This window comes from Acartia tonsa, chromosome 11, assembly GCF_053477335.1.
Source record: "Acartia tonsa isolate MP-2025a chromosome 11, ASM5347733v1, whole genome shotgun sequence".
Taxonomy (NCBI): domain Eukaryota; kingdom Metazoa; phylum Arthropoda; class Copepoda; order Calanoida; family Acartiidae; genus Acartia; species Acartia tonsa.
The window spans coordinates 29,375,148-29,402,530 of NC_137270.1; the positions used below are offsets into that span (position 1 = coordinate 29,375,148).

At 30.3% G+C, this 27,383-nt stretch overlaps 2 protein-coding genes across 2 annotated transcripts; both read right to left on the minus strand.

Annotated features, from left to right (window-relative positions):
* Positions 1-363: 363 nt before the first annotated feature.
* Positions 364-2,477, minus strand: LOC145331229 (uncharacterized). The gene is made up of 8 exons (XM_080175845.1): positions 2,394-2,477; positions 2,147-2,295; positions 2,002-2,046; positions 1,867-1,923; positions 1,709-1,808; positions 950-987; positions 676-797; positions 364-504 (listed from the first exon to the last, which is right to left on the minus strand). The coding sequence occupies exons 2-8, from the start codon at positions 2,199-2,201 to the stop codon at positions 364-366; spliced, it is 558 nt and encodes a 185-aa protein (XP_080031971.1). The 5' UTR covers positions 2,202-2,295; positions 2,394-2,477.
* A 110-nt stretch (positions 2,478-2,587) lies between these two features.
* Positions 2,588-26,841, minus strand: LOC145331230 (uncharacterized). The gene is made up of 56 exons (XM_080175846.1): positions 26,270-26,841; positions 25,992-26,138; positions 25,841-25,909; positions 25,359-25,444; positions 25,181-25,207; positions 25,064-25,117; positions 24,414-24,495; positions 24,165-24,283; positions 23,985-24,080; positions 23,303-23,394; positions 23,108-23,233; positions 22,952-23,038; positions 22,660-22,799; positions 22,392-22,541; positions 21,675-21,957; positions 21,430-21,544; positions 21,215-21,317; positions 21,050-21,123; positions 20,849-20,920; positions 20,685-20,749; positions 20,335-20,425; positions 20,101-20,236; positions 19,691-19,759; positions 19,347-19,467; positions 19,047-19,086; positions 17,884-17,966; positions 17,699-17,815; positions 17,160-17,237; positions 12,030-12,131; positions 11,848-11,953; positions 11,233-11,366; positions 10,546-10,822; positions 10,333-10,448; positions 10,047-10,137; positions 9,858-9,977; positions 9,604-9,780; positions 9,447-9,529; positions 9,306-9,379; positions 9,155-9,199; positions 8,868-8,975; positions 8,309-8,436; positions 7,809-7,881; positions 7,606-7,740; positions 7,408-7,505; positions 7,224-7,329; positions 7,029-7,157; positions 6,714-6,952; positions 5,798-5,912; positions 5,586-5,692; positions 4,615-4,704; positions 3,639-3,694; positions 3,342-3,448; positions 3,167-3,272; positions 2,999-3,081; positions 2,795-2,888; positions 2,588-2,715 (listed from the first exon to the last, which is right to left on the minus strand). The coding sequence occupies exons 2-56, from the start codon at positions 26,106-26,108 to the stop codon at positions 2,588-2,590; spliced, it is 5,919 nt and encodes a 1,972-aa protein (XP_080031972.1). The 5' UTR covers positions 26,109-26,138; positions 26,270-26,841.
* Positions 26,842-27,383: the final 542 nt, after the last annotated feature.

Consider the following 27,383-nt stretch of genomic DNA (forward strand, 5'->3'; position numbering starts at 1 on the left):
TATATATCTTAATATATATATTATATTATTCGTAAAAAGGCTTCATTTACTTATATATCATTGCATATAAGCGAGTTAAAATTGTTTTTGGTCTTGTTATAAATGATTTCTACAGATGATAAAATTATGTTTATTTAAACAAACAAATGTTGTATCTCTTGAAATCCGCTGCATATTAAATGGTTTTAAAAATATTAATCTTGATCTTGATAAAAATTTATTTTAAAAGCTGTTAAAAAGTTAAAATTTTTGTCGTATTTTTAAAGCATTAATGTATGTATAATTATATGCTTTTTGGTTTCAGAGTGCAGCATATCTACTTCAACTCTTATCTAGTGGTAACAATCATACTTATCACTTTTATCAACCAATTCTGTGATATAAAAAGAATTCCTTGTCACTTTCAAAAAATAAATGATCTGAGTTACAGGTGTAATTTGTTACACCATCAAAAGGCGTAGATTCTCCTTGCCAGGAACTTTGTAGGTTACTCTCTTTAGGAGGCTAAAATATCAAATCTTAGTAAGAGTTTTATTATTATTACTTTATATAGTCATGGTTGTAAAGAGTGTATTTTTCTTGTATTTTTATTTTAAAAATCAAGTAAAATTTTGAATTTACTGAACGGTATTTTCTTTAGATTTATTCTTGTGCTCTTATCATCAAATTACTTACTATAGGGGGATATAGACATTCTACCCAAACACATTCATCTAGTTTATCGACAGGTGACCAGGTTTGATTCCAATTACACTGCATTGTCCTGTTTTTATAGGTATCTGTGTACTTATTCCCACCTAGATTTCAAATATAATTATTAATCTTAAAGTTGCCTTATCAAAGGAATGAATATGACATGGTATTTTTATAGAATTTCAAATCAATATAAACATTACATTATTAAAATGAAAAAATTTTGTAAATAAACCCCTAAAACCTTTATGTTTACCTTTTGGTAAAAACTCTCTTCCTTGTCCACACTCATAACTAGAAAGTCATACTTTTAAGAGAACTTTATTTTTGTAAATATTTAATTTTTTTAATTTAAAGGTTTGTACTTCAGTTAAAATATTTTTGTATGATATCATATTTCCATTAAATTTTATTGCAAATATTTTTTCATTAATCATAATTAAAGCTAAATCAATAATGAAATGGTATTTAATTGGTGTTTGTTGTAAAACATTAATTATTGCACAAATTTTGACATTTTAAAATTTTAGAATTAATTTATGTGCAAAAACCAACTATGGTATTTTATTAATTGATATTTGATACTATTTTGCTGTTTTCCTTAAGTATAAACAAAGCATTCCCATTACAAATACCCGTTTATTGAAACTAAAAATGACATAAGCTGACCTTATATTAAAAATATATAAATTTAAAACTATGTGTATAATAACTAAAAAGGTAATAAATAATAACTTATGTAAAAAACAAACAAACAAAAAATGAACCCCTCTTTTTTCAACTTTGTGCAAAATAAGGGAGAGGAGAAGTTTCCTTGCTTAACAATGCACTTTGAGGGAAAACACCATTAATGCTTGGAAACTTTTAAAGTTTTCCATACTATGAGTCCCTATTTGATATTGAGCTTTAATAAGGTTTACTGATGAAATTCTTTTCAAAGAAATAAAAACAGTATTTGCTTCAGCTTGCTTTGGTCTCTTTTATGATTCAAACAATCAAATTTCTTCATACTCACGTCAGAATAGCACCAAAAGACCTCAATTCAATTTCTTCAAGTGTTTCCATATCATAAATATTATTTCTTTTCCTTCTTAAACTGTGTTTCGTTTTTAAATCTAAAAATTTTATGTCTTTGTAGATGTCATTAGATTTTTAATGGATTTATAGTTTTACCTAAATTGTCTATTTCTCTCTTCTTTCTAGAGGTTTCACTTCCATCTGTACATGCAACTAATAACAAATAAAATCAGCAGAAACTCTGGTTTAGTAATTATATTTTGATCAAATGATTTTTAGTCAAGAACTTACATGTATGAAATTGTTGAAGCAGATCTTTATCTGACATAGACTCATCTGTAAATAAAGATATAACCATGCATAATTATTGTACATATATTTAAAGAATGATAAAAAAAAGAAAAGTTTAGTGCATTATATAGATTAACAATGAAACCTGGATTTATTTTTAGCTCAGTGAAGATTGTTTGCCTCATTTCATCATAATTCATGTTCAATAGTTCAGATATAGTTTTGACAGTATCAAAGAGAGCCCAATATAATGCAGAAATCCCACACAAGCTTCCAGTGGCATCAAGCACAGCTCTGTAATTATCAAACAACTACTTATTTATTTACATTTCCATGTAAGATAGTAAATATATAAGGTAAGAATAAGTTTTTGTAACAAATAAATTACAAACCTAGCGGCAATATCTTCCAAATCATGGCTTTCTCTACTGATCTTTCTTGACAAAGTAATTGTAAACAATGCTCGTATCTCTTCAACTATTTTATACATCATGATTATTTAATGTTCTTTTGGATATTCATAGCCAAACCTATCTTTTAATTACCTTAAAGTAAATAAATTTAGAATATTAAATAGCTCAAATACTTATACACATGATGTTAATCCTGTTAAGTTAGCAAATGTTTCATTAGTAGACCACTCATTTTTAAGCAAAGAATTCTTAATGCAAGTTGATTCATCATTCAACAGGCTTGACCAGTTATTGCACAAAACTAAAAAGCAACATATCATACAGTTTCTTTTCAGGGTTTGGCTAAAAATATATCTATATTTTGTCAATGTCAAACTTACTGCATATATATGTTGCATTGATTTCTCTCCTATATCGCTCACAGGTTGTAGACAAAGCATATTGAGAAAATCCAAAGGTCTTTTTGCAAGAAGCCTAAAGTTGAAAAGTCTACAAGTATATTTTATATGGTATAAATTTCACGATTTTTTAATAAGACAAAATGCTAAAGTATTTTTAACCAACAGTGAGATAAATACTATTACCTTTCCATGACAAGTTTGCCTAAACATTTGAACAACATCTCTGTTAATACAATCAGCATCAGGCCCACCCTTAGGATCATTATCTGTACAAAACAGTCAATGGTAATATTCAGATAGCCATTGCAGCAAATATAGTAATATCATTCTGAATTGAAAATATGTATTTACCTTGTTCTCCATTACACAATTGTTTTTTGTTTAATTTTTTAAAGCGCCCAAAATAAGCAGATTTTATGTAGATGTTTAGAAAAGAAAAACACTTTATCTCCATTTCCTGCAAATCAATAATTTGGTAAAAGAAAAAATGATTAATAACAAATGTTTATATTTTAACTATACTTACTTTTTCATCTATGCCACAACTATGTCGATCAGATAGAGTTAAAACTAGTGGATTATTTTCTCTATTACCCTCAAACGGAATTTCTGGAGGTTTAGGGCAAAGAGGTGCTAAAACATGATTAAATATGCGTTGTCATTATTAAAAAGAATAAATTTGCAATATGACTTTAATATTTTGTTATTTATTGTTTAAATTTTGCAATATATACAAAAATAAGTTGATGCAGCAACAAATCATTCAGTAAATTTTTCCAATCATTATTCTTTTGAATGATTAATTTAGAAAAGTAATTAATACCTGAAAGACATCTAGGCCATTTGGTTTCATCTGTTGGAGAATTAAAGTAACCCCGCCTATTATAGTTATCTGTTAATCTTATTTCCCATATTATTTCTTTCTGCATTTGGAATTTAAAAAAGGCAAGATCTTAAGTGTTGAAGGAAAGTTATGCATTGTGTTTCTAGAATATAGAAGTAGCCTTCCCTCCTCCCCTTCCCCCTCCAAACAAATATTTTATTGTTCTGGAAGCCAAGAATAAAATATTATGATTTTATAGAGCTAAAATTTATCTGAATATCCACGTATATTTCTTTGTAAATATTAAACTACATTTTTGTGCAAACTAAGTCTTAAAAAAATCCTATATATTTTGAAGTAAACATTGACTTGTAAAATCATATATAGAATTAATTAAGATAAGTAGCGCAGTATTATTTGACTAGCGGCTTCGCCACAAGAGGTATAATTACATCTTCTATTACTTACCCAGCAGAACGGATCGCAAATTTTTGCACCTACCCAGCAGAAAAAAATTTTGCGATTGAAAAACTAATTCGCAAAATTCGTAAAAAAAATGGGGGGGGAATTTTTGTTTTTTTGGGGGGTTGGGGGTGTCCCACCCCCCAAGAAAATAGCCTAAAACCACCACAGACCAGTATGTACATTCCCTGAAGAGTAGAATCCGATCGGTTCAGTGGTTATCGAGATCTTAAGCTTCAGACGGACGGACAGACAGACATCAAGCTACTTTGTACGTATTATAGATGAAAAATCATTATTACATCACTGTAGGTGATATTTTGTTGACATCTGTCCATTTAAAATCAACACTTCTGTACTTATTGCCTTTTCAAAAAATCAACTGCGTTTTAAATGATTATACCTTATTGTTATAGAAATTTAAAGTTGTAAAATCAATAGGACAAATCTAGCACACAAAGATTTAATAACCATAAATTGTTACATAATTAAATTACATTAACTAATTATTTACCTTGTACCTCCAGCACCACTATTACATTCATAAACAACTTCTTGCATTTCAGGATCATCTTCAAACAACATTTCCTTCTTACAAGCATACCTGAAGATAAGTACCTCCTTAACTATTTCAAGTAAAACATTGCCAGACGATCAATCATATACCAAGCCTTAATTTTTAAAATCCTTTTCCAGTCCCTTGTTTAGGTGGATCCTAGCCCTGTGGGGCAGTAATTACTTTAACAATTCATATCTTTCCCTTATCTACATTATCAGCACAATTTCTTTGATATACATAAAACCAAGTGGTTTGATGGGAAATTTATTGGATGTATGTAGGGTTGGGCCGGATATCTGGCCCTTTTCAATATCCGACCGGATATCCGGCAATATAATCTTTTTATTTTACAACAAAAATCTCCGCTTTTTAAAATTTTAAATGGCTGTAATTTTCTTATTATTACAGAATATTTTTTTCTGAATATGTTTATCTTTATGTAAATTTTATATTAGAAATCTTAAAACATAAATTTTGGCGGCGGCAGCAGTACTTGGCAGCTGCCAGCCGCAAACCAGCGGTCGGCAGATAAACGGTAAAGGATTTTATGAAATTGTAATATGTCATGGAGATATATAGAAAAGCATAAGTTTTAAATTTTAAGTCTCTAAGTCAAAAATTGCAGTCACATGAACCGTTTAAAGATTTCTGGAGACCTGGAGGTTCAGGACTTGCAGGATTATTTCTGGAACCTGAATTCAACTTTAACACCTACATCCAAAATTAGTTTGATCAAACCTCTTAGGGCAAAGCCCCTAGAGGCTAGGGGCAAAGCCGCTAGTTTTATATAATAAAACACCAGTTTATGGAGAATTTTTTTTTGGTTACTTTAATATCCAAAAATTTGGCCGGTTATCCGGCGTTGACCGGATATCCGGCCCAACTTTAGATGTATGTACATTTTATATTTCATATAATTAGTATACCTTGCAAAGCCTCCAAATGGAACAACTTCTCCCTGCCAGTCAAGCAATATGAGATTTGTTCCCTCAGGTGGCACTGGTGGCTTAAGACAAGCTACCCAGTCACATTCCTAATAATTTAGAAAAGAATAATTTAATTTGGTTCTTGAAAAAAAAAATTCATTTTACGTTAAAATTTACAATATCAATTTATAAGGTAAAATTTAAAAACCTACAGGTAGCTCTGTCATTGTTGGAGTCCATTCTCTATTCCACTGGCATTTAATTTTCTGTATTGGATGAAAACTTCCATCAGTGTTCTTAAATTGTCGTGCAGAACCACAACCATATCTGTAAAATAATGTTGTTGTTTTTAAAAGCGAAGCTTTTCTATAATTAGGGTCGGTCCGTCCGTACGTCCGTAACGGATAGCTTTTTTCGTTAATTTAGGCATGTTAGAATTGTCCTATCGATTTCAAATTTTGCATGGTGATTCCTTTAATAGTTAGGTACGATTTAGAAAGCGTAGCAACTCTATAATCATCACCAAAATGTCCGTACGTCCATTTTAAACATGTTGATTTTTTTACTTTTTTAACAACAAATTTTTATGTGATCTAATCATCCGATTGATCTGATTTTTGGTATATTGATTCCTGGGACAACAAAGTATAATGTAATAAGCGAAGCAACTCTATAATCAAGTCCTAGAAATGTAAGTATGTCCATAAACATTATCCTGAATCAAGCAGTTTTTCAACACATTTTACTTACAATTTTGCTTTGACTCTTATACATTTATATTATGATTATTCAGTTCTGACACTATATAAGTGTTAATGTCCGTTTGTCCTACTGTTTAAGTGCTTCGCTTTTATGGATGTTGTCATCCTTAGTATGTCCAAAAACATTATCCTGAATCAAGCAGTTTTTCAACACATTTTACTTACAATTTTGCTTTGACTCTTATACATTTATATTATGATTATTCAGTTCTGACACTATATAAGTGTTAATGTCCGTTTGTCCTACTGTTTAAGTGCTTCGCTTTTATGGATGTTGTCATCCTTGTTTCAGTATATTTTATATCAATCATTAATATATTTCTATGAGATTTTAAATAAACAATTAACAACAAAAACCTTTACTTACGTCAGATTAGAATTGTAATTTCTACTTAATGATGTGTAATTAAATTCAGAAGTTAGATTCTTTTTAATTGCAGCAGTAGGCAAAGGATATTCATAGTATTGTATGTATACATAACCATCATCCTTTTTGAGAACATATTCCTCATTTGTTGGTATTGGAGGAGGAATAGGACACTGAACATCCACCTGGCATGTAGGCCAGTTTTCTCTTACATTAACAAAATCAAAGTTACCATCTTCCTGTAATAAAATATCATATCTATTGAAAATTTGACCATTAATTTAGAATTTAAACTAAAAACATATTTTTACTGACCTTGCAAAGCATAGAGAACTCTGACTTTGACCTATCTTTTTCAAAGAACATGGTATGTTTATTTTCTTGTTTATTCTGACATTCATATTTCTTCATCATACCAACTCTAGTCCATGCTGAGGTTTTTTCCTATTAAGTAATGAAGTAATTTATATCCATATTTGTGGAAAATCATTATGATTTTTAACAGTTAACCTTGAGAAAAGAATCATCTGGAATATCAAATGGCTTCACACAATCTGATATTTTGCATTCAGGTAAACTATCACTGTAGGGAAACCACTTTTTGTTCCATTGGCATCTTAATATTTTTAAAAATAATACATTAAATGAAAAGTCTGCTATTTCCAAAGTTTGATAATTGATAATACAATTTTACCTAATCCTGATGAATATAGTTTCCCCTACATTGTCTAAATCAACATCAAATTCAGACCCATTTTGACATCTGTACTCAATTGTTGTATTGTATGTCTCCTTTGAATAATAATAATTTATATCAACTATATATACTTAGATTAAAGGCTTTCTAACACAATAATAGATAATTGTTTGATATTACTAAAATTTAATTAACCTCAAATTGTTGATTAAGCCAAATTCTGGATCCATTGACAGTTGGTTCTGGAGGTGGGCCACAGTTAACAGTTTGAGTACAATTAGGCCAGGCCTCAGGAATATTATATACACCTTCACCAGCCAGACATTGAACCTATCAAATAAAGTGATATCAACAAATTACCAATGTCACCAAAGTTTTATAATAACAAATTTAATCACCTTTACTTGATTTTTTGTTGGGTTTATTTCTTGGTTCTCTATAAAATGGCCTTCCTCACATTTGTAAACAACACTGGAAATATTTTTAGTTATTATAAGTAAGTCTCTTTAGAGAAAAGATGTATTATTACTTTTACACAAGATTCTCACAGCTAGCCAACTTAGTGATAACCCAATCCCTTCAATTTACTCCATTCCCTCCCCTCCTACTGGATGAACGAACTGACCAATAAGAGAGTTCCATGTTAGCAACCAAAATATTTCTCTAATAATATCCATGTTTGTTCAATATCCATTCTCTAGGGGAACTTGAAATATCTTTTCAGTGAGAAAACTTATTTTCAATTTTTCTTTGAGGGTTCAGGTACCCTCTGCCCCACAACTGTAAAGGAGAACCATATTCTTTCAGTGGCAAGTGACATACAGGAAACAGACAGACTTTTTGTTATTTTTATACAAGGACAAAAATTCATTATTTCTGATTGAAAGTTAATAAATACCTGGAAGAGAAGGGAACATGAGTAGCTTCAATTTCGGGAGTGATTACTAGATCCAAGTTATACATAGGATCTGGTTTTGGATGACTACCATCCTCTTGGTTAGGATGGCCACAGTGGTGAATATCACACTATTATAAAGGATTTGAATTAGATCAAAAAAAAAACAATTTATTGTTTATAAATACATACCTAATAATTTCTAATGCTATTATTACTTTTGGCCAAAAAAATTTAAAGCACAAAAAAATGCCAAAATATGTTGCACAGAGACAGACAAACTTTTAGAAGACTGTAGCAGGTGTAGCTACAGAGGCCTTGGGGGACATCAGCTAATAATTTTACATATAACCTTTTGTCCAATTATAATTCTTTTTGGAAAGAAGTTTATATAGTGCCCATTAAAAAATAACATCATACAATTCAATTGACCAATGACAGGCCACTAGACATTACCAATGGCGGGCCAGTATACATTTCAATTGGCCATTGATAGGCCATTATGACGTATTTTATTATAGGCACCTTAAAAGGCTTTTTCTAAGATAATGTTAGTAAAAACCTTTAACTGTGGAACATTTATGCGATAGGTTTGCTTCCATCTGCAATTTGTTTGTATATTTGCTAAAAGAACCCCTGCATCTCCTTCTTTTATCCATCTTCGCTTATCCTAAATAAACTTATCTATATAATTTAAAACATAAAGTCACCTGATTTTTTATCCTAACAATTATTCCTAATGTCTTTAAGATAAAGTATATTATTGGTGTTTTTTCCATGTTGCCTTTCAAAAATCTGTGCATAACTAAACACTTTTTAATGTTGTTTTATTCTGTAATAAGTACTTACCTTGCAGTGATAAGTAATATTTGAGTCATAGTTCAACGTTTCAGGCTAAACAATTAAAAACAAAATAATAAGAATAATTTGTATAATAATGTTACTGATTTTATTTCTTTTTTAATTATAAATGTCTTTTTGTTCTAATTTCGTTTAATTCCTTAGTCTGTACAAGATGCTCTTCTGTTCCAGGATCTTCACACAATATATCAGAAACACAAAAATCCCAGGTTTCTAAATAAAATAAATAATTAAAAAGAATTGAACAGTTTCTAAGTACTAAAAATAACTTTGTTTTCACCTGGATATTGAAAATATCCAGTTTCTAGACAAGGAACAACTGTTGTCCTATCAGCATTCTCTTTTCTATCTACATCAGTGTGTCTAAAATATTTTGTTGTATTTTAACTAAAATTACATCTTGTATTTATTTATGTCTAAGATTGATAAAATCTTACTTGTAATATCCTTGCTTGCATACATATATCAATGTCTTGAAAATTGGAACTCTTTCATGTGGATAAAAATTATAAGTCTGCCAAGTATCTTGGTCAGTGATGTGCCCAGCAATGCCATAGTCAATGCCTTCCTCAAGTGGATCTGTGGTTGCATTTGTGCAAAAAGCTATTTCACAACTTTTAAAAGTATATGTAAATTATTTATTTAGAATAAAAAATATAGTTGAAAATATGCAATATTCTCTAACACTGACCTCAGATTATCAGGTGCAATTGTAAACATTTTGTTCCACTGACAGGTTCCCAATACAAAATCTTCTAGAATACCTGTTGTTGTTGTTGTGGCCTGCATTCTCTTGTCCTTGCAATACCAACTAAAACAAATCTTTGTGATTCTATCTTATTTTACAATCAGTTTAAAGATATTTAAATATTAAACAAACCCTGTGGTGCTTTCATATTCAACTGTCTGGTTCCATTCAGTGTTAGTTGCAAATATCTCAGTTTCCAAAACATGAGGATCACAGTACACAGCTACAATAAAACAGAATTATCGAAAAGATCACTTTTATTACATATCTATTGGTCATACTATAGGTAATCCAACAACTGTAAATATCCTATGTTTTAAAAAATAGCTTAAATCATGTCAAGAATCAATTAGAAAAAAATTCCATCAGCCAAATTTACAGACAATCAACCTGCCTCTTTTGTGTTAGAGTATCTTACTTGGGACACACTTAGGCCAATCAATATCTTCAAAAGTATTATTAATAGCACAGTATACTTGAATTTTATCTTTTGAATAATCAGATTCAAACTTGTTGTGTCCCTCTGTATCACAACTATAAACAAAAATTTTATCACAAAATCTTCCTTAATATGATTATAAACTTTTTTTTAAATATATTCTTGTTTAACATTTAAGGAAATAATATTTACATGAAAGTAATATTGTCTCCATGTCTTGGTAAAACTGTATTATTCCAATGGTTCCATGTATCTTCCATGAGTCCGCCATTTCTATTTCCTCTACTCCATCTCTCTTCTCCTGTAACTGTGAAATTACTAGGAGCTATGTCTCCTCCAGTACCTGTAAATTCAGCATTACCTATGTCTTCCTCTGCAGCTATTGCAGTAGCTTCAATGCCTACATCCCAACCAACAAGCTTGAGGTTGCTGGAAGCATCAGGCTGTGGAGGTATAAGACAATTAGCCCCTAACCAAATAAAATGCAATATTCATCATCAAACCTTTTATTGCCATCCATTGTTATTGTACAGGGTATTTTAAGAGAAATGTCTTTTTTAAACTGAAATGTGTATAGAAAATAAAACAATTATATAAAATGCTTTTTATATCTGTAAAACCTGTTCTGATACATTTGTGATTCAAATATTTAAAAATATTAATTTTGACAAATAATGCCTGAAAAAGGAATAATTTGTATAAATAATCTTTTTTAATATTCAAAACATAAATGTACCAGAACAGGTTTTTCAAATGTATAAAACATTTTATCTAATTGTTATATTTATCTTAAAACACCCTGTACAATACACTTTAGTTACAAAACCTTTGTACATGAATATCATATAACACCCAAAATGTCTAAATTTATAAACTTACAATTGCAGATTGGAAATTTATCAGAAGACCAAAAGGGGTTGCCAGCATCATCTTGATCACAGTATATATTGTAAATGACATTAAATTGTGTAGGCTCTATTTCAAACTCTCTTCCTTTTTCTTTGCATTGAAAACTAAAATAAATCACAAATTGTGTACACATCTAAGATAAATTCAAAGGAAGCCTGCAGGAAATACACTGCTCTAATTGCTGAGAGACTGCCACAAACCCAGTACCCCAAAGCCTCCAGCTATAATGACAAAAAAGTTATTAGCATCAGAAAATGGAATTTTAAACAAGGTACAACATTATAAGCGAGGCATCTCTTTTAATCAAGTCATAAAAATGTAGGTATGTCATTTTACTGTATCCTGTATTCTCGCATTATTGGAATAAATTTACTTACAATTTTGTTTAGACTTAAACATATACATTCTCCTTTTTCAGTTCTGAAACTCTACAAGAGTTATTGTTTGTTTATCCTTCCTCTTCTATGGATGTTGTCTCCCTTGTTTTTCTTTAAATCTAAAGAGGCCACCCCGGTCCCCTACCCCACTTTATCACTATAGGCCTATAGTGGCGTAAGTTGATATCAAAGTAAAGTACATAGAGACCTTATAGTTGTTGCATAACTAGCTGTAGTTTCATCCCAGCCCAAATGTTGAACATCTGTTCGTGCATGAAGCATGTTTGTAATTAAGGATGCTGTGCAGTTTACAACTAATCAATGGTAATATTAGTGTTTATATTACTATAAATTTTTAAACTTCGAATTACTAAATAAAAATTTTCTCACTGTAACAAGAAGATGGAACTTCATAATCATACTTCCAGTATGCGGCTGTACCATCCTGCCATGTCACACAGTCAAATCTTCTCTCTGTTCTCAATAAATCTTCTACATAATAGATTATTTTAGTGGCTCAACTTAACCCTTACAGATCGGAGGGGGGGTGTCATATTAACCCCCCCTCCCTCTAGTTTTTTTAAGTTTAGTAATTATACGTCGGCAAGAGTTGATCTTATAAGGATATCTGGTGTGTGTTGGTCGTGGCGTCCGGTCAAAGTCGGTTAGGTGGCACCAAATTTAGAAAAAATTCTAAATAAATCTTAATTTCTTCATTGTGACTTTTGTGTATAAAATAGAGACCTAAAATTTTTTTGGTGAATACTGGGATATTAATGAACATCTGAGAATAGTGGTGTTATGACCGTTTGACCGATTTTATGACCGAATTTGTGTCCTGCTTTTACTATGGACTTATATCAAGTATTTGTGGCTTCTATTTTTCTTTCCTACCTGTAATTTTGCCGTTTGTAAGCTGCCAGCAGCCGAATTTCAAAACAGCTCTAGACCAACCAAATTTTGTATGTAGTCTTTTATTGTGATCAGAAACAGATAAAAATATTCATTGGCGCCGCCAACCGCCGTTTTACCGCCGTAACCGCCGAGAATGGCGGTTTCCATTATTTGCCGTTTTTTGGCGATGGTCAGCTGAAAAAGTAATAAAAAAAAGTTCCACCTAAAATTTGGTGATCCTAGCTTTAAAATTTGCCGCTCTACAGCTGTTTTAATATTTAGCGGCTGGCCGCTAAAAAGCGGCTAAAGAGCGGTCTGGCCGCTATGACTACAAAAAGTAATTTTCTCTGAATATGCCCATAGCGAGATCCTTCGGTACAGACACACAGACACACAGATACACAGACATAATCCTTATACTAAAGTAACAGGATGTCTGTGTGTTTGTGTGTTTGTACCGAAGGATCTCGCTAACCGCTGAACCGATCGGGTTCTCCTTAACAGGGTAGCTTCTCATAGGTCCTGGGAAGGTTTTTAACTATTTTCTTGGGGGGTGGGACACCCCCAATCCCCCCAAAAAATGAAAAATCCCCCCCCCGAAAAAAAAAAAATTTCACTTTTTTAACTAAAACTAAAATTGAGAGGGAGGAACCCCCCCCCTCAAAAAAAAAAAAAAAAAAAAAATTTTTTCGCCCCCCCTCAAAAAAATTTTTTTAAAACTTTTTTTTTTAAATATAAAATAAGAAATTTAATTATTAAATTCGACTCTCTCCTCCTCAAGTGCCCCTAGAGGCCTCTAGGGGCGTAGCTGCTAGTAATCTATAATACAAAGTAGAACGATGTCTGTCCGTCTGTCTGTCCGTCTGTCCGTCTGTCCGTCTGTCTGTCCGTCTGAAGCTTAAGATCTCAGTAACCACTGAACCGATTGGGCTCTACTCTTCAGGGAATATACCTACTGGTCCTGTGATGGTTTCAAGCTATTTTCTTGGGGGGTGGAACACCCCCAACCCCCCCAAAAAATGAAAATACCCCCCCCCAAAAAAAAAATTTATTTTTAATTTTTCTTTTTAAATCTAAAATACGAAAAATTAAGTTGATTAAACCTCTTGGGGCAAAGCCCCTAGAGGCTAGGGGCGAAGCCGCTAGTAAAGATAATAAAGTAACAGGATGTTTGTGTGTTTGTATGTTTGTACCGAAGGATCTCGCTAACCGCTGAACCGATCGGGTTCTCCTTGACAGGGTAGATTCTCATATGTCCCGGGAAGGTTTATAACTATTTTGGGGGAGGGTACCACCACCCTCCCTAGAGAAATTAAATTTTTTTTTAATTTTCGATTTTAGAAAGAGAGTTCAACGAAAAATAAACGTCAAACGTAAAAAAACATATTTTAAATATATAAAAAAAAACATTTAAAGTGCCACTAGAGGCCTCTAGGGGCGTAGCCGCTAGTAGGATATAAAACTAGAAAAGATCTCACTTATCCCTGTGCCAATTTGACTATCTACTTGATATTTGTTTTTGGGAGGTTGTCTAAACCCTACCAAAGCAATTGCCTTGAAGAATTAGCTATCTAATTTTTTTGGAAGATTAGATAGATAGAGAAATTCAAGATTTAACCTAAAAAGTAAAATATTTTTTGTTGTTGTAGAGGTGGTTTTAGTTGTTTCCTTGTATGTAGAAGTAATAAAATTTGTATTTGCTATATGTGTAGAAGTTAGGGTATCATCTGCTCAAACAGAAGTAATAGATGAATTAATTGGTTCTGCGTTTTTTCTCTTTCCTACCCTATTTGCCTATTTTTCAATTCCGCTTTTAAATAACATTACCTTCTCCTATTTCCTTACTAGCGGCACTGGAGGGGAGAGTCGAATTTTATAACCTAATTTATAATTTTAGATTTGAAAATAAGGATCTACTGCAGTTCATGGTAAAATATTGCTGGTAACGAATATTGCCAAAAATCTATGAATTTTAAAGGCTGCTAGCTGCCAAACGGCTGAACGTATAGATCATACCCGCACACTTTATTTTAAGCGGTATTAGAAGGCCTACAAATAATCTGGAATATCCAAGATCCAATGATGCACAGGGAAAGCTTCACTGAAGAAAAAACGCGTAAAATAGGCCTTTTTCGTGCATTTCTCTGTACTGCGAGATAATTATGCATTATTAATTTATGGCTATTCCAGATTATTTGTAGGCCTTCTTATGCTGCTTAAAACAGTGTGCGGGCATGGTCTGTACGTTCAGCCGTTTGGCAGGTAGCAGCCTTTAAAACTCATAGATTTTTGGCAATATTCGTTACCAGCAATATTTTACCGTGAACTGCAGTAGATCCGAAAATAATAAGTAAAAAAAAATTGGGGGGGGGGGGGCGGGAAATATCTTTTTTTTTTTGGGGGGGGGGGAGTGATTTTTTTCCAGGGGCGATTTCTCTTGGGAGGGTGGTGGTACCCTCTCCCAAAATAGTTTTAAACCTTCCCAGGACCTATGAGAAGCTACCATGTAAAGGAAAACCAGATCGGTTCAGCAATTAGTGAGATCCTTCGGTACAAACACACAGACAAATAGACATCCTGCTATAAGGATTTGTGATTTATATAGTTAGATAGCCCTTCCTTAACTTATGATTGTGTGTTTATCTAGAACAGAAATTATGATTTTGTTGCATGAGGTGTGTTTTGTAAATCATACTTATTTCATACATTACATTGTTGATTTATGTGTTACCTTCACATTTTATTTCTAATGTGCAAAATAATTTATGTATGCAATTTCAAAGACTTTTGCAATTTACTTTGATTTACGCGATCATATATTTATTGCACTCAATCAAATTGATTTGTGATATGATGTGTCAAAAAGCAGTTATTTATTCCTTTACTTTTAAAGGCTTTTCTACGATTACGGTCAGTCTGTCAGTCCATTACAAAAGCTTTTTCTTTCTGAAACAGTTAGTTATAATCAGGGATAATGGATAGGAAACCTGGCCATAAATTAGGTCCCTGCCTGGCTTCGAAAGGGATAATGCAACATTTAACATTTCCTAATTAAATGACGTCATTGGCGGATGGCTCCTATTGGCTTCCACTCTAAACCAATAGTGTTTGGTAATTTGGGCTTGATTTGTACCAACCAATAGCCAATTGGCGGATGATAATATAATTAAAATGGGGCAAAGTGCGCATCACATAAAATTTCAAAACACAAACAAATTTCTGCTTCTCAAATAATAATATTAAAACATAAACAAGTGATGTTTGATCACAACATCTTATTTTTAAATCTGCTGAGAGTTACACAATCAGAAAAGGAACCTTTAGAAAAAAAAAAAAATGGAGGAATTATTTTTTTTGAATGTAAGTAGCTAAGATTTTTAATTTGTTAGTTTATAAAGAAATTTTCAAATTTTAAAAATCTTATGCAGAAATGATAACCCCCTTTAAATAAATACAAACAAAAAACTAGTTCTATATCTAGATAATAAAAGTGTACTAAATTTTTTTTATATTATTTTTATTAATTTTGCTAAAATTTAATGCACAGTTATTTGAGTATTTCTGTTTATTTTAAACGTAAGATTAAGTTTTTAAAGAAAAAAATTAATTATGTCTAATTTGACATGGAACAGTTAATTGGTAGAGTGTTACAGAGGTACTTATTCACTTATGCTTGATTTATTATTTTCGACTTTGAATTTAAGTAAGCAATAATAACATAATATTTTTAAACTCAATTTTACTCATAAATAAAATGCAAACAAAACACCCTAAAATCTGTTTCAGGCCAATCCAACATTAAGCCGTCTGAAAAATTCAAATTAGTAAAGTAAACAATTTGAATTTTTTGAGGAGAGATAAACATAATTGAAATAAAAGGCATTGGCCATATTGGTCTATGTTTACTTTAGACTAGCTACCTGAATTTTATTCTATACTTCCTCTACACACACACAGCTATTTCATTACCGTTTATAATGAACTACTGCGCCATCCTATAACTGTTTTTTATGCCTATGCTTGAAATAGGCCTGTAATAATATTTTCATATGTTTCCCATCCCTTATCCCTGGTTATAATTAGGAACTTAGTAATCTTTATCAAAATATGAATAGTCCATTTTAAGCTATTTAACGCTATATTTACAAAGATTTACTCAGATTACAATTAACTTTTAACCTTTTAAATTACTACTTTCTTTAGGTTATTAAACTACTCCCTATTTCAGAATAAAATTTTGATTACATTAATTGAATAGAATTATGTTATTTTCTCTACTGAGAAATCTTTTTTTATTTTAGGCTGATTAAGAAAATACATTAAGAAATTTAGTTAATTAATATTCAACTTTGCACAAACTTTCTATATCTTAACGGTATTTTCTTTTCTTTGTTGTCATATCTTAAGTCTATTAGTTTTTTCTTTAATTAGATAATTTATATTCTTTGAGTTGTAATATACAACATAAAACAAATCAGCTAACTAGATAATAAATCAAAGTTGTGCATGCAAAATTTCGAAAGTGCAATTCAATTTATGGTAAAAAACTTTAATTTGGTATTTAAAAATGGTGTCAGTTTAAATAATTGAAAGGTGTCCAATCACTGTTATGTATTTAGTCCTAACCTGTTAGCTCTGTTGTTGAAGAGTCTTCCTGCCCTTCCTGGTCACTTGAATTGCCTCCAATAACAGCGCCTACTATGCCTTAAAATATCTAAGAGTAATTTGGGCTTTTACCACAACCTCTGAAATATTAAGAACATATTAGGTGCTAGGTTTAAATCTTAGGCCAGCACATGTCATAACTAAAGACGTTAAATATGATTCCTACAAATGCAATATTAAGTGCACAACAACAGTTAGAATAGTGGATTGGCTTGAATTAAAACATGAGCACATTACCATTCTCAGTTAGGGTGTCAAGACAATAGTTGTGTAATCAACTAGTGGGTTGTCTGTGTGTCATTTGGCCCAGTAAGGATGCACTTCATTAGCTATATTTTGTTCAGAGATACACCAAAATAATACCTAATGAGGCAAGAACAATCAAGTCAGTTACCAATCTCTTTCACTCGTTTACTTTGTCAGTAAAGCTATGAAGAAGCTAGTATAGTATCCAAGTTTCAAAAAAAATTTCCTGAATTAAAGAAATTTAAAAGGCTTACTTTCAACTACACTTGCTGCCCTTTTCTTTATACTACCACTTCTTTCTGTTGTTGTTGTTGTGGTTGATGTACTTGTTGATGGTTCTGTTGAGGTTATCCTTACGTTGCCTTCACCAGCTAAATATTATAAATTCTCAAGATATGAACTTGAAATTAACTGATTTTTTCTATTATTAATTACTAACCTGCAAACGCATACCCCCTTTTACATTTTAGGATTGCAATTTGACCAATATCATTTTTCGATTTTTCAAATATATATTCACTCCTTTAAAACAATTTATGGTTAAAAAGATTAGTTATATAAAAGTTATGTCCAGGGATAAGGGATGGGAAACGTAGGAAAATATTATTTCAGGCCTATTTCAAGCCTAGGCCTAATAAACCAGTTTTGGGATGGCGCAGTAGTTCGTTATAAACGCTAATGAAAAAGCTGTGTGTGTGTGTGTGTAGATAAAGTATAGAATCAAATTCAGGTAGCTAGTTTAAAGTAAAAAACATAACTTTTTAAAAACCTAAATATTGATGGCTTTTGTTAAAATTAAGTTTTTTCTCTCCCAAATTTTTTTTATCTTTTACTTTAGTAATTTGAACTGTCAGAAAGCTATCGTTGGGTTTCCCTCAGACAGATTTTAGTTTGTATTATTTGCATTTTTATTAATGAGTAAAAATTTTATTTGAAAATTTCATTGCTAATTAAAATTCAAAATAAATAAATTAATATGCACTTGGGTAACATTCTATCAAGTTCTTTGGATACTATTATGTAATGATAGATTTGTACTGTGTTGTATTGTACAAATATTAGGGTTAAGGTGTTGTATCAATTACTTATTAAATTTTTAAAATTCAAAACACAACATCTAATTTATAAACTACCAAATGAAAATTCGTAGATGCCTTCTTTCCAAAAAATAATCCCGTTATTTTTGTTTTTTCCTATATGGCCCTTTTTTAATGTTTAAAGCTAAGCAGATTTAATAATTAAGCTAATGTGATCTAACACCATTTATATTTATTTTTTAGTAGCAGACAAATCATTATTTTTTCTAGAATTGTCTGCTTCTAAAATTTCCGCCAATTGGTAATTGGTTAATACAAAACAGGCCGATTCTTATTGGTTTAGAGCGATAGCTACTTGGGAGCATCCGCCAGTTTGATAGGAATTTGTAAAAGTTGCAATATCCCTTTAGAATCTAGGCCGGGACCTAATTAATGGCCAGGTTTCCTATCCCTTATCCCTGGTTATGTCAAACAACTTTTAAATCTTTGAGCAACAAAATGAAAATATTATTTTATTTCTAAATAAAAACATAAGAACTTTAATTTTTAAGATATGATTTCTTACATGCTTACAACTCTTGGTAAAAATCTGTTTTCACACCATGCTAGAAAAAAATTTGTTAAATATTGGTGATATATTTAGATAAGTATATTTATAAAACAAATTATAACATCTATTTGGCTAAGTTGTTTAAGAGACATTGAATGAAAATCAAATCTCTGCTGTAGTATAATTGACGTAAGGGTGGACAAATGGTTAGTTGAGTAGATGTTCAACAGTGACTAGATAAAGAAACAGACTTACTAATGTGCTTTGTTTCTGGAAATACAGCTTCTAAAATTAACATAAGAAAATTTTACTCACGAATACATTGAGGAACAGGGTTGTCATCAGAAAATATAAAAGATGGTTCTGTCGCCTCTCTCATGGCACAACTATCATTTAATGTGCGCTGGTGATGGGTTGTGTCAAAAACTGTTCCCAACTATGGCAAGTGAAAAAATTTATGTAACTGTTACAAAGTTTTTGAGAACATAGAAGCAACTTACAGTGTCTCTAAAAAAGTGGATAAATGTAACAAAGTTAGGCCAATCTATGCTGATTGACGTCATATTCCCTTCTGATATGACGTCATATGGGATAGTTCGATCAGTTGTTGTAACATTTGTCACTTTTTTTAGAAACACAATAAGCTACTACAGTTTTACCTTACATTGGTAGGTTACAGTTGTGCTCAAGTATTTATCTCCATGAGTTACCCAACTTCTGCTGGCATACTTTACATAGAAACAATAAGTTATTTATAACTTTTAATATTTAATTTTAACAACTATATATTTTTATAAAACATAGCAATTACAAAATAGCTATGATTGGTTAATCATATTCTAGAAAATTATTCTAAATAATTGTGGTAAAGTTATGAAAAAGTCCTTATTCAGTAATTGAAATTCCCAAATCTAAATTAATCAATCATAAGTTATTAGGTTTTTCTACTGCATGTATGTTTGGAGAATTAAAGAGCAAAATTTCATTTTTAAACAACCGTGTCGCAATGTAATTGCTGATGAAAATTGAAGAAAATATAATCTAGAGTTATTTATATTACAAAATACACCTGAGTTGTTAGTGCTGGATATGTTGGGCATTCCTGAGGAAAACACTTGGCAAAGTTCCTGAAGTCTGCTCTGCGGTTAGGTAAACACTCAACTTGTTGAATTGGATTGGTTTTATTTGCAATAACAAAATTACCTCTAAATTGTATTTTTCTATATAGGAGAACTTTTTAGTTCATATAATAATATTTTTGATATCTTCTACAAATAACATATTGTTTATGCTAACTTCTTACCCACATATAAAGTTGGCAATATATCCAGGACCCTGGTAGTAATTATTAAATGGAGCATCTGGAGTAAGTAGTTGTAATCGCCCATCTAATCCTATTTATTTTAATATTTGAAAATGAAGAATTAAATTTTACTTCTATTCCTAATTTGTAAATTAAACAACCTTATTCATAAAAAGGACCATAACTCCAAGCCAAAAATAGTCAGAATAATATCAAAAATAAAAATTGAACTTTAAGTTTTTCTTGCTGAAGATATAATGTATTTATAACTGTTGTTCATTGCAAATGCAGATTATATAAAACTAACAAAACTTATCTGAGAAGAATGTAATAATTATTTTTACTATTACCGTTTTCTCTAAAAGCATATTTTGGATTCTTGATATGACCATTTATATTGCAATTTCTGGTATGCCTTTATGAAAATATTATAAATTTCTGTATATTTGTTGATTTACTAAAATAATAAGGATATAAATAGATTTAATTTAGTACTCTATAATTAAAGGGTTACTTTTTATATAACTCATAAACAAAGAGACCCCTATCTGTGTAATAACTATCCTTCAAACAGTTTTTTTCAGGACTGAATATAGAATTGTTAATATTAGATATTGAAATATGAACATTTTGGAGAAAGATATAGGAAGTTTAAAAAAATTTTAACATTTGTAAAAACAATGGTTTTATAAACTATTTAAATCAAAATAAATACCTATTTGGTTTATCCCCCAGATTTAATCTTAGAGTTACATAACAATGCTGAATGAAATATTTCCATACTTTATCCTAATATTGAAATAAATTAAATTTTACAAAAATGAATAATAATAAGTTTTAAAAGTTTTTTTGTTACTTTGCTAAGAAAAATGTATTCTACCTTACAATAGTTTGCATTCTCTCCGCAACTAGGAGCATGAAGTTCACAATGTTTGAGAACAACATCACCACGAATGTTACACCAGCTATCGGTTTTTCCCCATCTAGATAAAAATATGTAAAAATACATAATCAACAGAAGAATCTAAAAAGTTTGTAATAAACAAAACGAACCACTTAGTTTCAATTACTGTTTGTTGAAAAATTTTTACATACCTTAATAAATTTTCAGTTTTGTGATCATACTGTGTTACTGTTCTCCAAAAGGCATCATCAAGACCAGGATAGTTATTGTTAATACTTTCAGACCATGTAAGAGTAAATTGTTGATCTTAAGAAGAAATTACATTTAGTTATTTTGTATGTATATTGTATATATGTTATTATGTATGTTTAAATACATGTTCTCATAGCAAACAATATTTAAATTAGTAATTTGAAAGTAATTATGTAATACATACTTTTAAAATATGGATATATCTTTGGATGATTCTCATAGTAAACTGATTGGTAGAGGGGTTTGTTCAGATATGCTGACAGATAAACAGCTGCTACATGACCCAATCTTTCAACATTGCAAAGATTTGCATCAGGAATTCTCTTTACTCGATTATGAATTATATTTTCCTTTGTGCTAGCTAAATTATTGTAACTAACAAACTGTTCTGAAAAATTAATTTTCCTTTTTCTTCTTTGAGAATCTGGGAGACTTGATGTGTCTACTTGTAATTCATTATTCTTATTCTAAAACAATGATTATTGAATAATAGTGCACACAATCTTCACACAAAATTAAATGTATCTTTTCTGAAAAAAAACACAATAAACCCAGAAATGAACAAATTAAGTTATTGAGCAGATGCTCAGTGGTCATTGCAGTTTCAGGAAACATTTCAGAAACATAGACAGATCCAATAAGTAGTAAAATATTTGCCTCTCTTTATTCAATAATTCCATAAAAATTCAGCTGTGTATATCTTTGAAAACCTTATCATTTGCCTTTTGCCTTATTTCAATTTGATGTTTCTTGCCAGACCAATTGATTTAAAGATTAGAAAATAGACATTTAATTGTCAGTAGCATCTTCCCATAAAAATTAGATGTCTATTTCACCCCTTAGGACAGATGTACATTAAAAATTATTTTTGGAGCAGCCTCAATACTAAAAATCAACTTACAGTCAACCATCTGTTCAGATTGCCATTATGAATGGCATTTAGGTGTTCCACAGCATTTGTGAAATATTGATCTGTGCAACCAACATGAGTATGTGGTGCTGTATCCTCTAGAAGATCTGTATTTGCCATACCAACCAATTCATTCATTTCCTTTAAAATTTAATGCAGAGTTGATTAACTTTTGACTAATAAAAGATAAAAAGGTCACCAAATGTAGATCATATACAATAATTCAGCTTATTAAAGATAAAACAAAATTTCTATTAACCTTTGTTACACATAGACAACTCAGTTGAGTAGGGCTGAAAATCTTAACTCCATAAAAAGTGTATTGACTCTCAGTACATTGAGCTGCACATTGTGATGGAACTGTGTAGGCAGCATGTCTGTTGATTTTAGGTGTTTCAGCTAAAATCATTTAAAATGTATGTGTTAGATTTCAGTAAATAATTGTAAAGCTACAACAAAAGGCTAAATTTCATATTTTAAAAAAATTCACGAATTCTTAACTTTTTTTCTCATACTCTTTTTTTGTATTGAATTCTGATAAAGTGCCATACCTTTAAAAATAAAAGTCCCTATGTGATCATCAAGCAAAGCTGGGTCAGTAATATACGGAAAAGATACAGATGGGCTGTAATATTCTCCTATATAAATCAAAATGAGCAGTTGTTTCCAACTTTAAAGTTTATTTAGGTAAAGTTTTAGTTACATACCAAAGAAATCTATTGTTAGCTTTGTTGCACCAGATTCCCAAACAACTTCCACTTTATTAGCTGAAAAGTGAGCTGGAGTTGATGTGGGGTTTAGATTCTCATCTAAAGTCTTGAAGTGATACAAACCTAAATAAGGTGCAAATACATTTTGGTTAGACATATTTTTCTGATTCCCAAATCTGATCATTAAATAACCTGCTTCATCTAAAGTAGCAGGATTTATAGTTATCTTGTAATAAGATCCATCAACAATTATGCTGGGTGGTGGAACTGGGTTCATCCAGTCTCTAAAAAAATAAAATGCATGATATGTATGTGTAATAATTTAGATTGGAGAATGAATGGTTTTAATGAATATTTCTTACTTTATCATTTGCAATAAAACAGTACTTATAGATATGAAGTTTTATAAATCATTAGGATTATTATTTATGGTGAACTCAAAGACAAAAGAAACAGGATTTTGCTGTGTTTCACAACCTCAAGGGAAGAAGAATAGAATTCAACTGCTTCAGTTTTCAACTTTCTGTCAAAGATATGATGAGTAATGCATTAGATTTGTGCACAGTAAGATCAAGTTAGGATAAGTATGCCAAACACAACAAGTAAGGCAGATCATGCCAATATTTCATCAAGAATAGCAGAGTATGCCAATAATTTATCAAACAAAACAGCGAGACTATTTCGAGTTGTACCTCCATTCTTTTTAAGACATAAATGTAATCCCAAATTTCCCTAGAGGACTCTAGGGGTGTAGCTGGTAGCATCTATATATATTATATAGTATGCCAAAACAGGGCATTGTTTTACTTGATCCCAAATGTGCACACACTACCACATTAAGCTTAAATGGCTTTAAAGAACATTTATCACTTACATATAAGATGAGTTAGAAGATTTGATTCTAAGTTTAAGTGTTATAACTTCTGTTAATTGAGACTTAAAAATCACCATTCCCCAGATATGTGCAAACCTGTAATATTTACAAAATTTCAAACATAATACAAAACTTTAACAAAAGAAAAGATATTGTAACCATTTTTGAAAATTATCTTACCTTTCTTGGAAATCTATCACAATAGATGGATTTCTATCAAAGTCAATAGTCCAAACTCCAGAATAGGGCCATGGAAATGTTCTTCCATCCACACCAAATAGGTTTTCTGCAGCTAAATCCTAATGCATTAATTATAACCTTAAGTTAAAATAAAACTATACATTAATCTTTCTTCTAGATATCTTACTTGTTATTAATTTAATTGTTCTTTACAACGTCACAGTCAAATATATTACTTATAATGTATACCTGCCCAGTGCTGTCTCTTTTGATGAGTTTTATACCAGCATTAACATCTTTCTTTGATTCTATGTCACCCAGCACAAGAGACCTTGTATATATATGTAGAAAAAGTTTAGACAATGATTCAATAAAATTGTAAAAGATGGATAAATGTTTAGACTGTGAGATTTTATTGAAATCTTTTATTTATAAAGTTTTTAAAGTATTTAACTTTTCTAAAGATTTTGAATCACAATATTACCCGAAATATTTCTATTATAATTTGTGCCTAACAAGCTTATAGAGTGATATTAAAGTGTAAAAATAAAATGATTTTTAGCATGCATATTCATATCAAGCAATTAGCAAAACATTACATTTTATATAATTACAGCCATACTCTATTATACTTTCTGCAAAAAAGTACTTCTTAAGTGAAGGAGTTATATCTTTTTCTTTTTTAGTAACTAAGATAACTAATACATATTAATATTTATCAATATATTATACATTTTTTTAAAATCACTTCATATTGGACACTACTAAAGTAAATGTAAATACATACCCATTTTTTTTTTAAATCACTAGCACGAAACTTTGCCGTAGTGAAATTTTGTTTTCATTAAAATATTTTTAAAATACTTTTCAAAAGTAAATATTTTTCATTTAATTTATACCTGTAGGCTAGCTTATTATCAAGCTCATTTCCATACCCATAAACGCAGTAAAGACTTAAATAAAATTTTTAAATAGAACTTTAATTATTTTCTGTATATTGTATTGGAGAATCTTACTTTATTTCTTGACCACCAATCAAAACTCTGAAAGAGATACACATGTATCATAATTGTATTGAAATCTTTGAGATGTAAATTAGTATAAGTCCTGGAATTAGAATTTAATAAAATGCCGAGATCATGAAATATATAATTTGTATTTTTAAGTATTATCTAAATTAAGATATTAACTTACCTGTATTTTCCTTGAAGGTATACAAATTTCTGAAAGTAAAGCTCACCACAGCTTGAAGATATAGGTATATTAGTGGAGGAATACACCTGAATAGAGAAATAAAACATGCTATGTAAAATTCAATAATATTTTTATCGCATTTCAAAGACGATTAATTATCATAGGGATTAAGTATTTTAAAATATTAAATATTTTTCTAATCATAAAATTATTATTTAAGCATAGTACTTAGATATGTATTATTTTTTTTACTTTTTAAAAATTATTAATTTAAATCTTGAATTAAAATAGATCCAAAATTTGACCTACTTACTTAGCCTCCAAATTCCAATTTTAAAATTTAAAAAATAACATGCTATTAGAGAAAAATACAAGGATTGCATATAATGCATTACAGACACAGAGACAGACAGACATTGTAAGGGATCATAAGATTTATAGAACATGCTGTGCATTTTTATATCAAATTAGATATAACTTACATTCCAAAAACAACCACTGTCTAACCATCGGTTTACGTCTTTATCAAGAATACAGCCGCAAAATTGGTCCTCAAAAAAAAATTTAATTATTTGTTATTTCAGCTCAGTGATATGTGTATTTTTTCTTTCAAGGGATTTTGTCTAAACATACCGCTTCTCTGAAACCAATGTATCCTGTTTTATAATATGATATGTAGTCATTTTCATTTGTTTCATATCCTCTGCATATTTCAAGGCATTGCAATTTGTATGCATCTTCATTGTTCATATATGTATACAAATTTGTTACACTTGTTATCTAGAATCAATGTTCAAAATATTACTTTATTTATAAATCTTTATAAGAAATTTGATTGGAAATAAACATGATATGCATAACCAAGATTAACTTTAAAAAGATTTGTAAATTAAACAAATTGTTTTACTTACTTTAACTTTTTCTAAATTGCTTCTCCTGTAGCAACCAATAAATGCTGAAAATGCCAAGTATATGAAATTTATTCAAAATACATTATTTAAAATAAGGACTAATAATTTCAATAGTAGCAAAGCTTTTTAAAATTGTATATATTAATTTAATTTAACTTTAAAATAATGAGAGAGTATCATAAATTGTGGAAAATGAAAAGTTGCATTATTTTAAACTTTAATTAACCCTTAACAAACAGTCAAGGGAGAAGGGGGGGGGGGTATTTTAATATCTTTATCCTGGCAGGTAAAGGTTGCCAGCAAACCATCCGGGTCATTCAGGTAAAGAGCAAAATATTTTGGACTTATACAAAGCCTTTTGTGTGGACAAAATAATAAACTTTCCTATTGTAGTACAAAAACCAAAATAAAATATTGTTGTTCAAACCAATGTTCCAGACATGATCCTGCGAATCCTAATAATCCAGGTCTCAAGCAATCTTTAAATGGCTTCTGTGACCGCAATTTTGACGAAGAGTCCTCAAACTTATGCTTATCTTACATGCCTACATGACATATAAAATTTTGGAAAAAGAGAGGGGTAGGTTTCTGGTAAAATCCGTAAAGGTTATGTGTTATAAGTAAAAATCAGTAGTAGAACGATAAAAAAATTATGTTAACTTTTAAAAAAAAAATTTTGTCTATAGTTCTTTTCAATAAGAAATACAAATATTTAGTGAATATTATCGTTCTACTACTATTTTTAAGCCTCAAAACACACAATTTTACGGATTCTACCAGAAACCTACCCCTCTCTTTTTTGCTTTTTTTCCACTGCACTGGCAGCTAACGGGGACTGCTGCCTTCGCCGAAATTTATGTTTCGAAAATTTAAATTTACAGAAATCAAACATTTTGTGAAGACAAAAATTCTTTTAATAAATATACAGGCCTTGCAATACCGACAAACAGACATAACACTTATAGAAAAGGTTATATCATGGATCGATATTACCACCAATGTTTTTCGTTCAAGTTTGACATAACTTTAAATGGGGTTTAAAAGCACTTGGCACTTCTTTTTTCATTCTCCCTCCGTCATCTTCCCTTTTATATCTGGTTTTCCTATAATCTGG

Excerpts from the sequence above, each read along its gene's own strand:
- LOC145331229 (XM_080175845.1), bottom strand. The coding sequence starts at position 2,201 with ATGAATTATGATGAAATGAGGCAAACAATCTTCACTGAGCTAAAAATA. Across the intron at positions 2,047-2,146 it reads TGAGCTAAAAATAAATCCAG|ATGAGTCTATGTCAGATAAA; the intron begins GTTTCATTGTTA and ends CTTTATTTACAG. Across the intron at positions 505-675 it reads AATGTCTATATCCCCCTATA|CCTCCTAAAGAGAGTAACCT; the intron begins GTAAGTAATTTG and ends TTGATATTTTAG.
- LOC145331230 (XM_080175846.1), bottom strand. The coding sequence starts at position 26,108 with ATGAACAATGAAGATGCATACAAATTGCAATGCCTTGAAATATGCAGA. Across the intron at positions 22,542-22,659 it reads GTTGTCTATGTGTAACAAAG|GAAATGAATGAATTGGTTGG; the intron begins GTTAATAGAAAT and ends TAAATTTTAAAG. Across the intron at positions 19,760-20,100 it reads ATCCAGCACTAACAACTCAG|TATGCCAGCAGAAGTTGGGT; the intron begins GTGTATTTTGTA and ends TTCTATGTAAAG.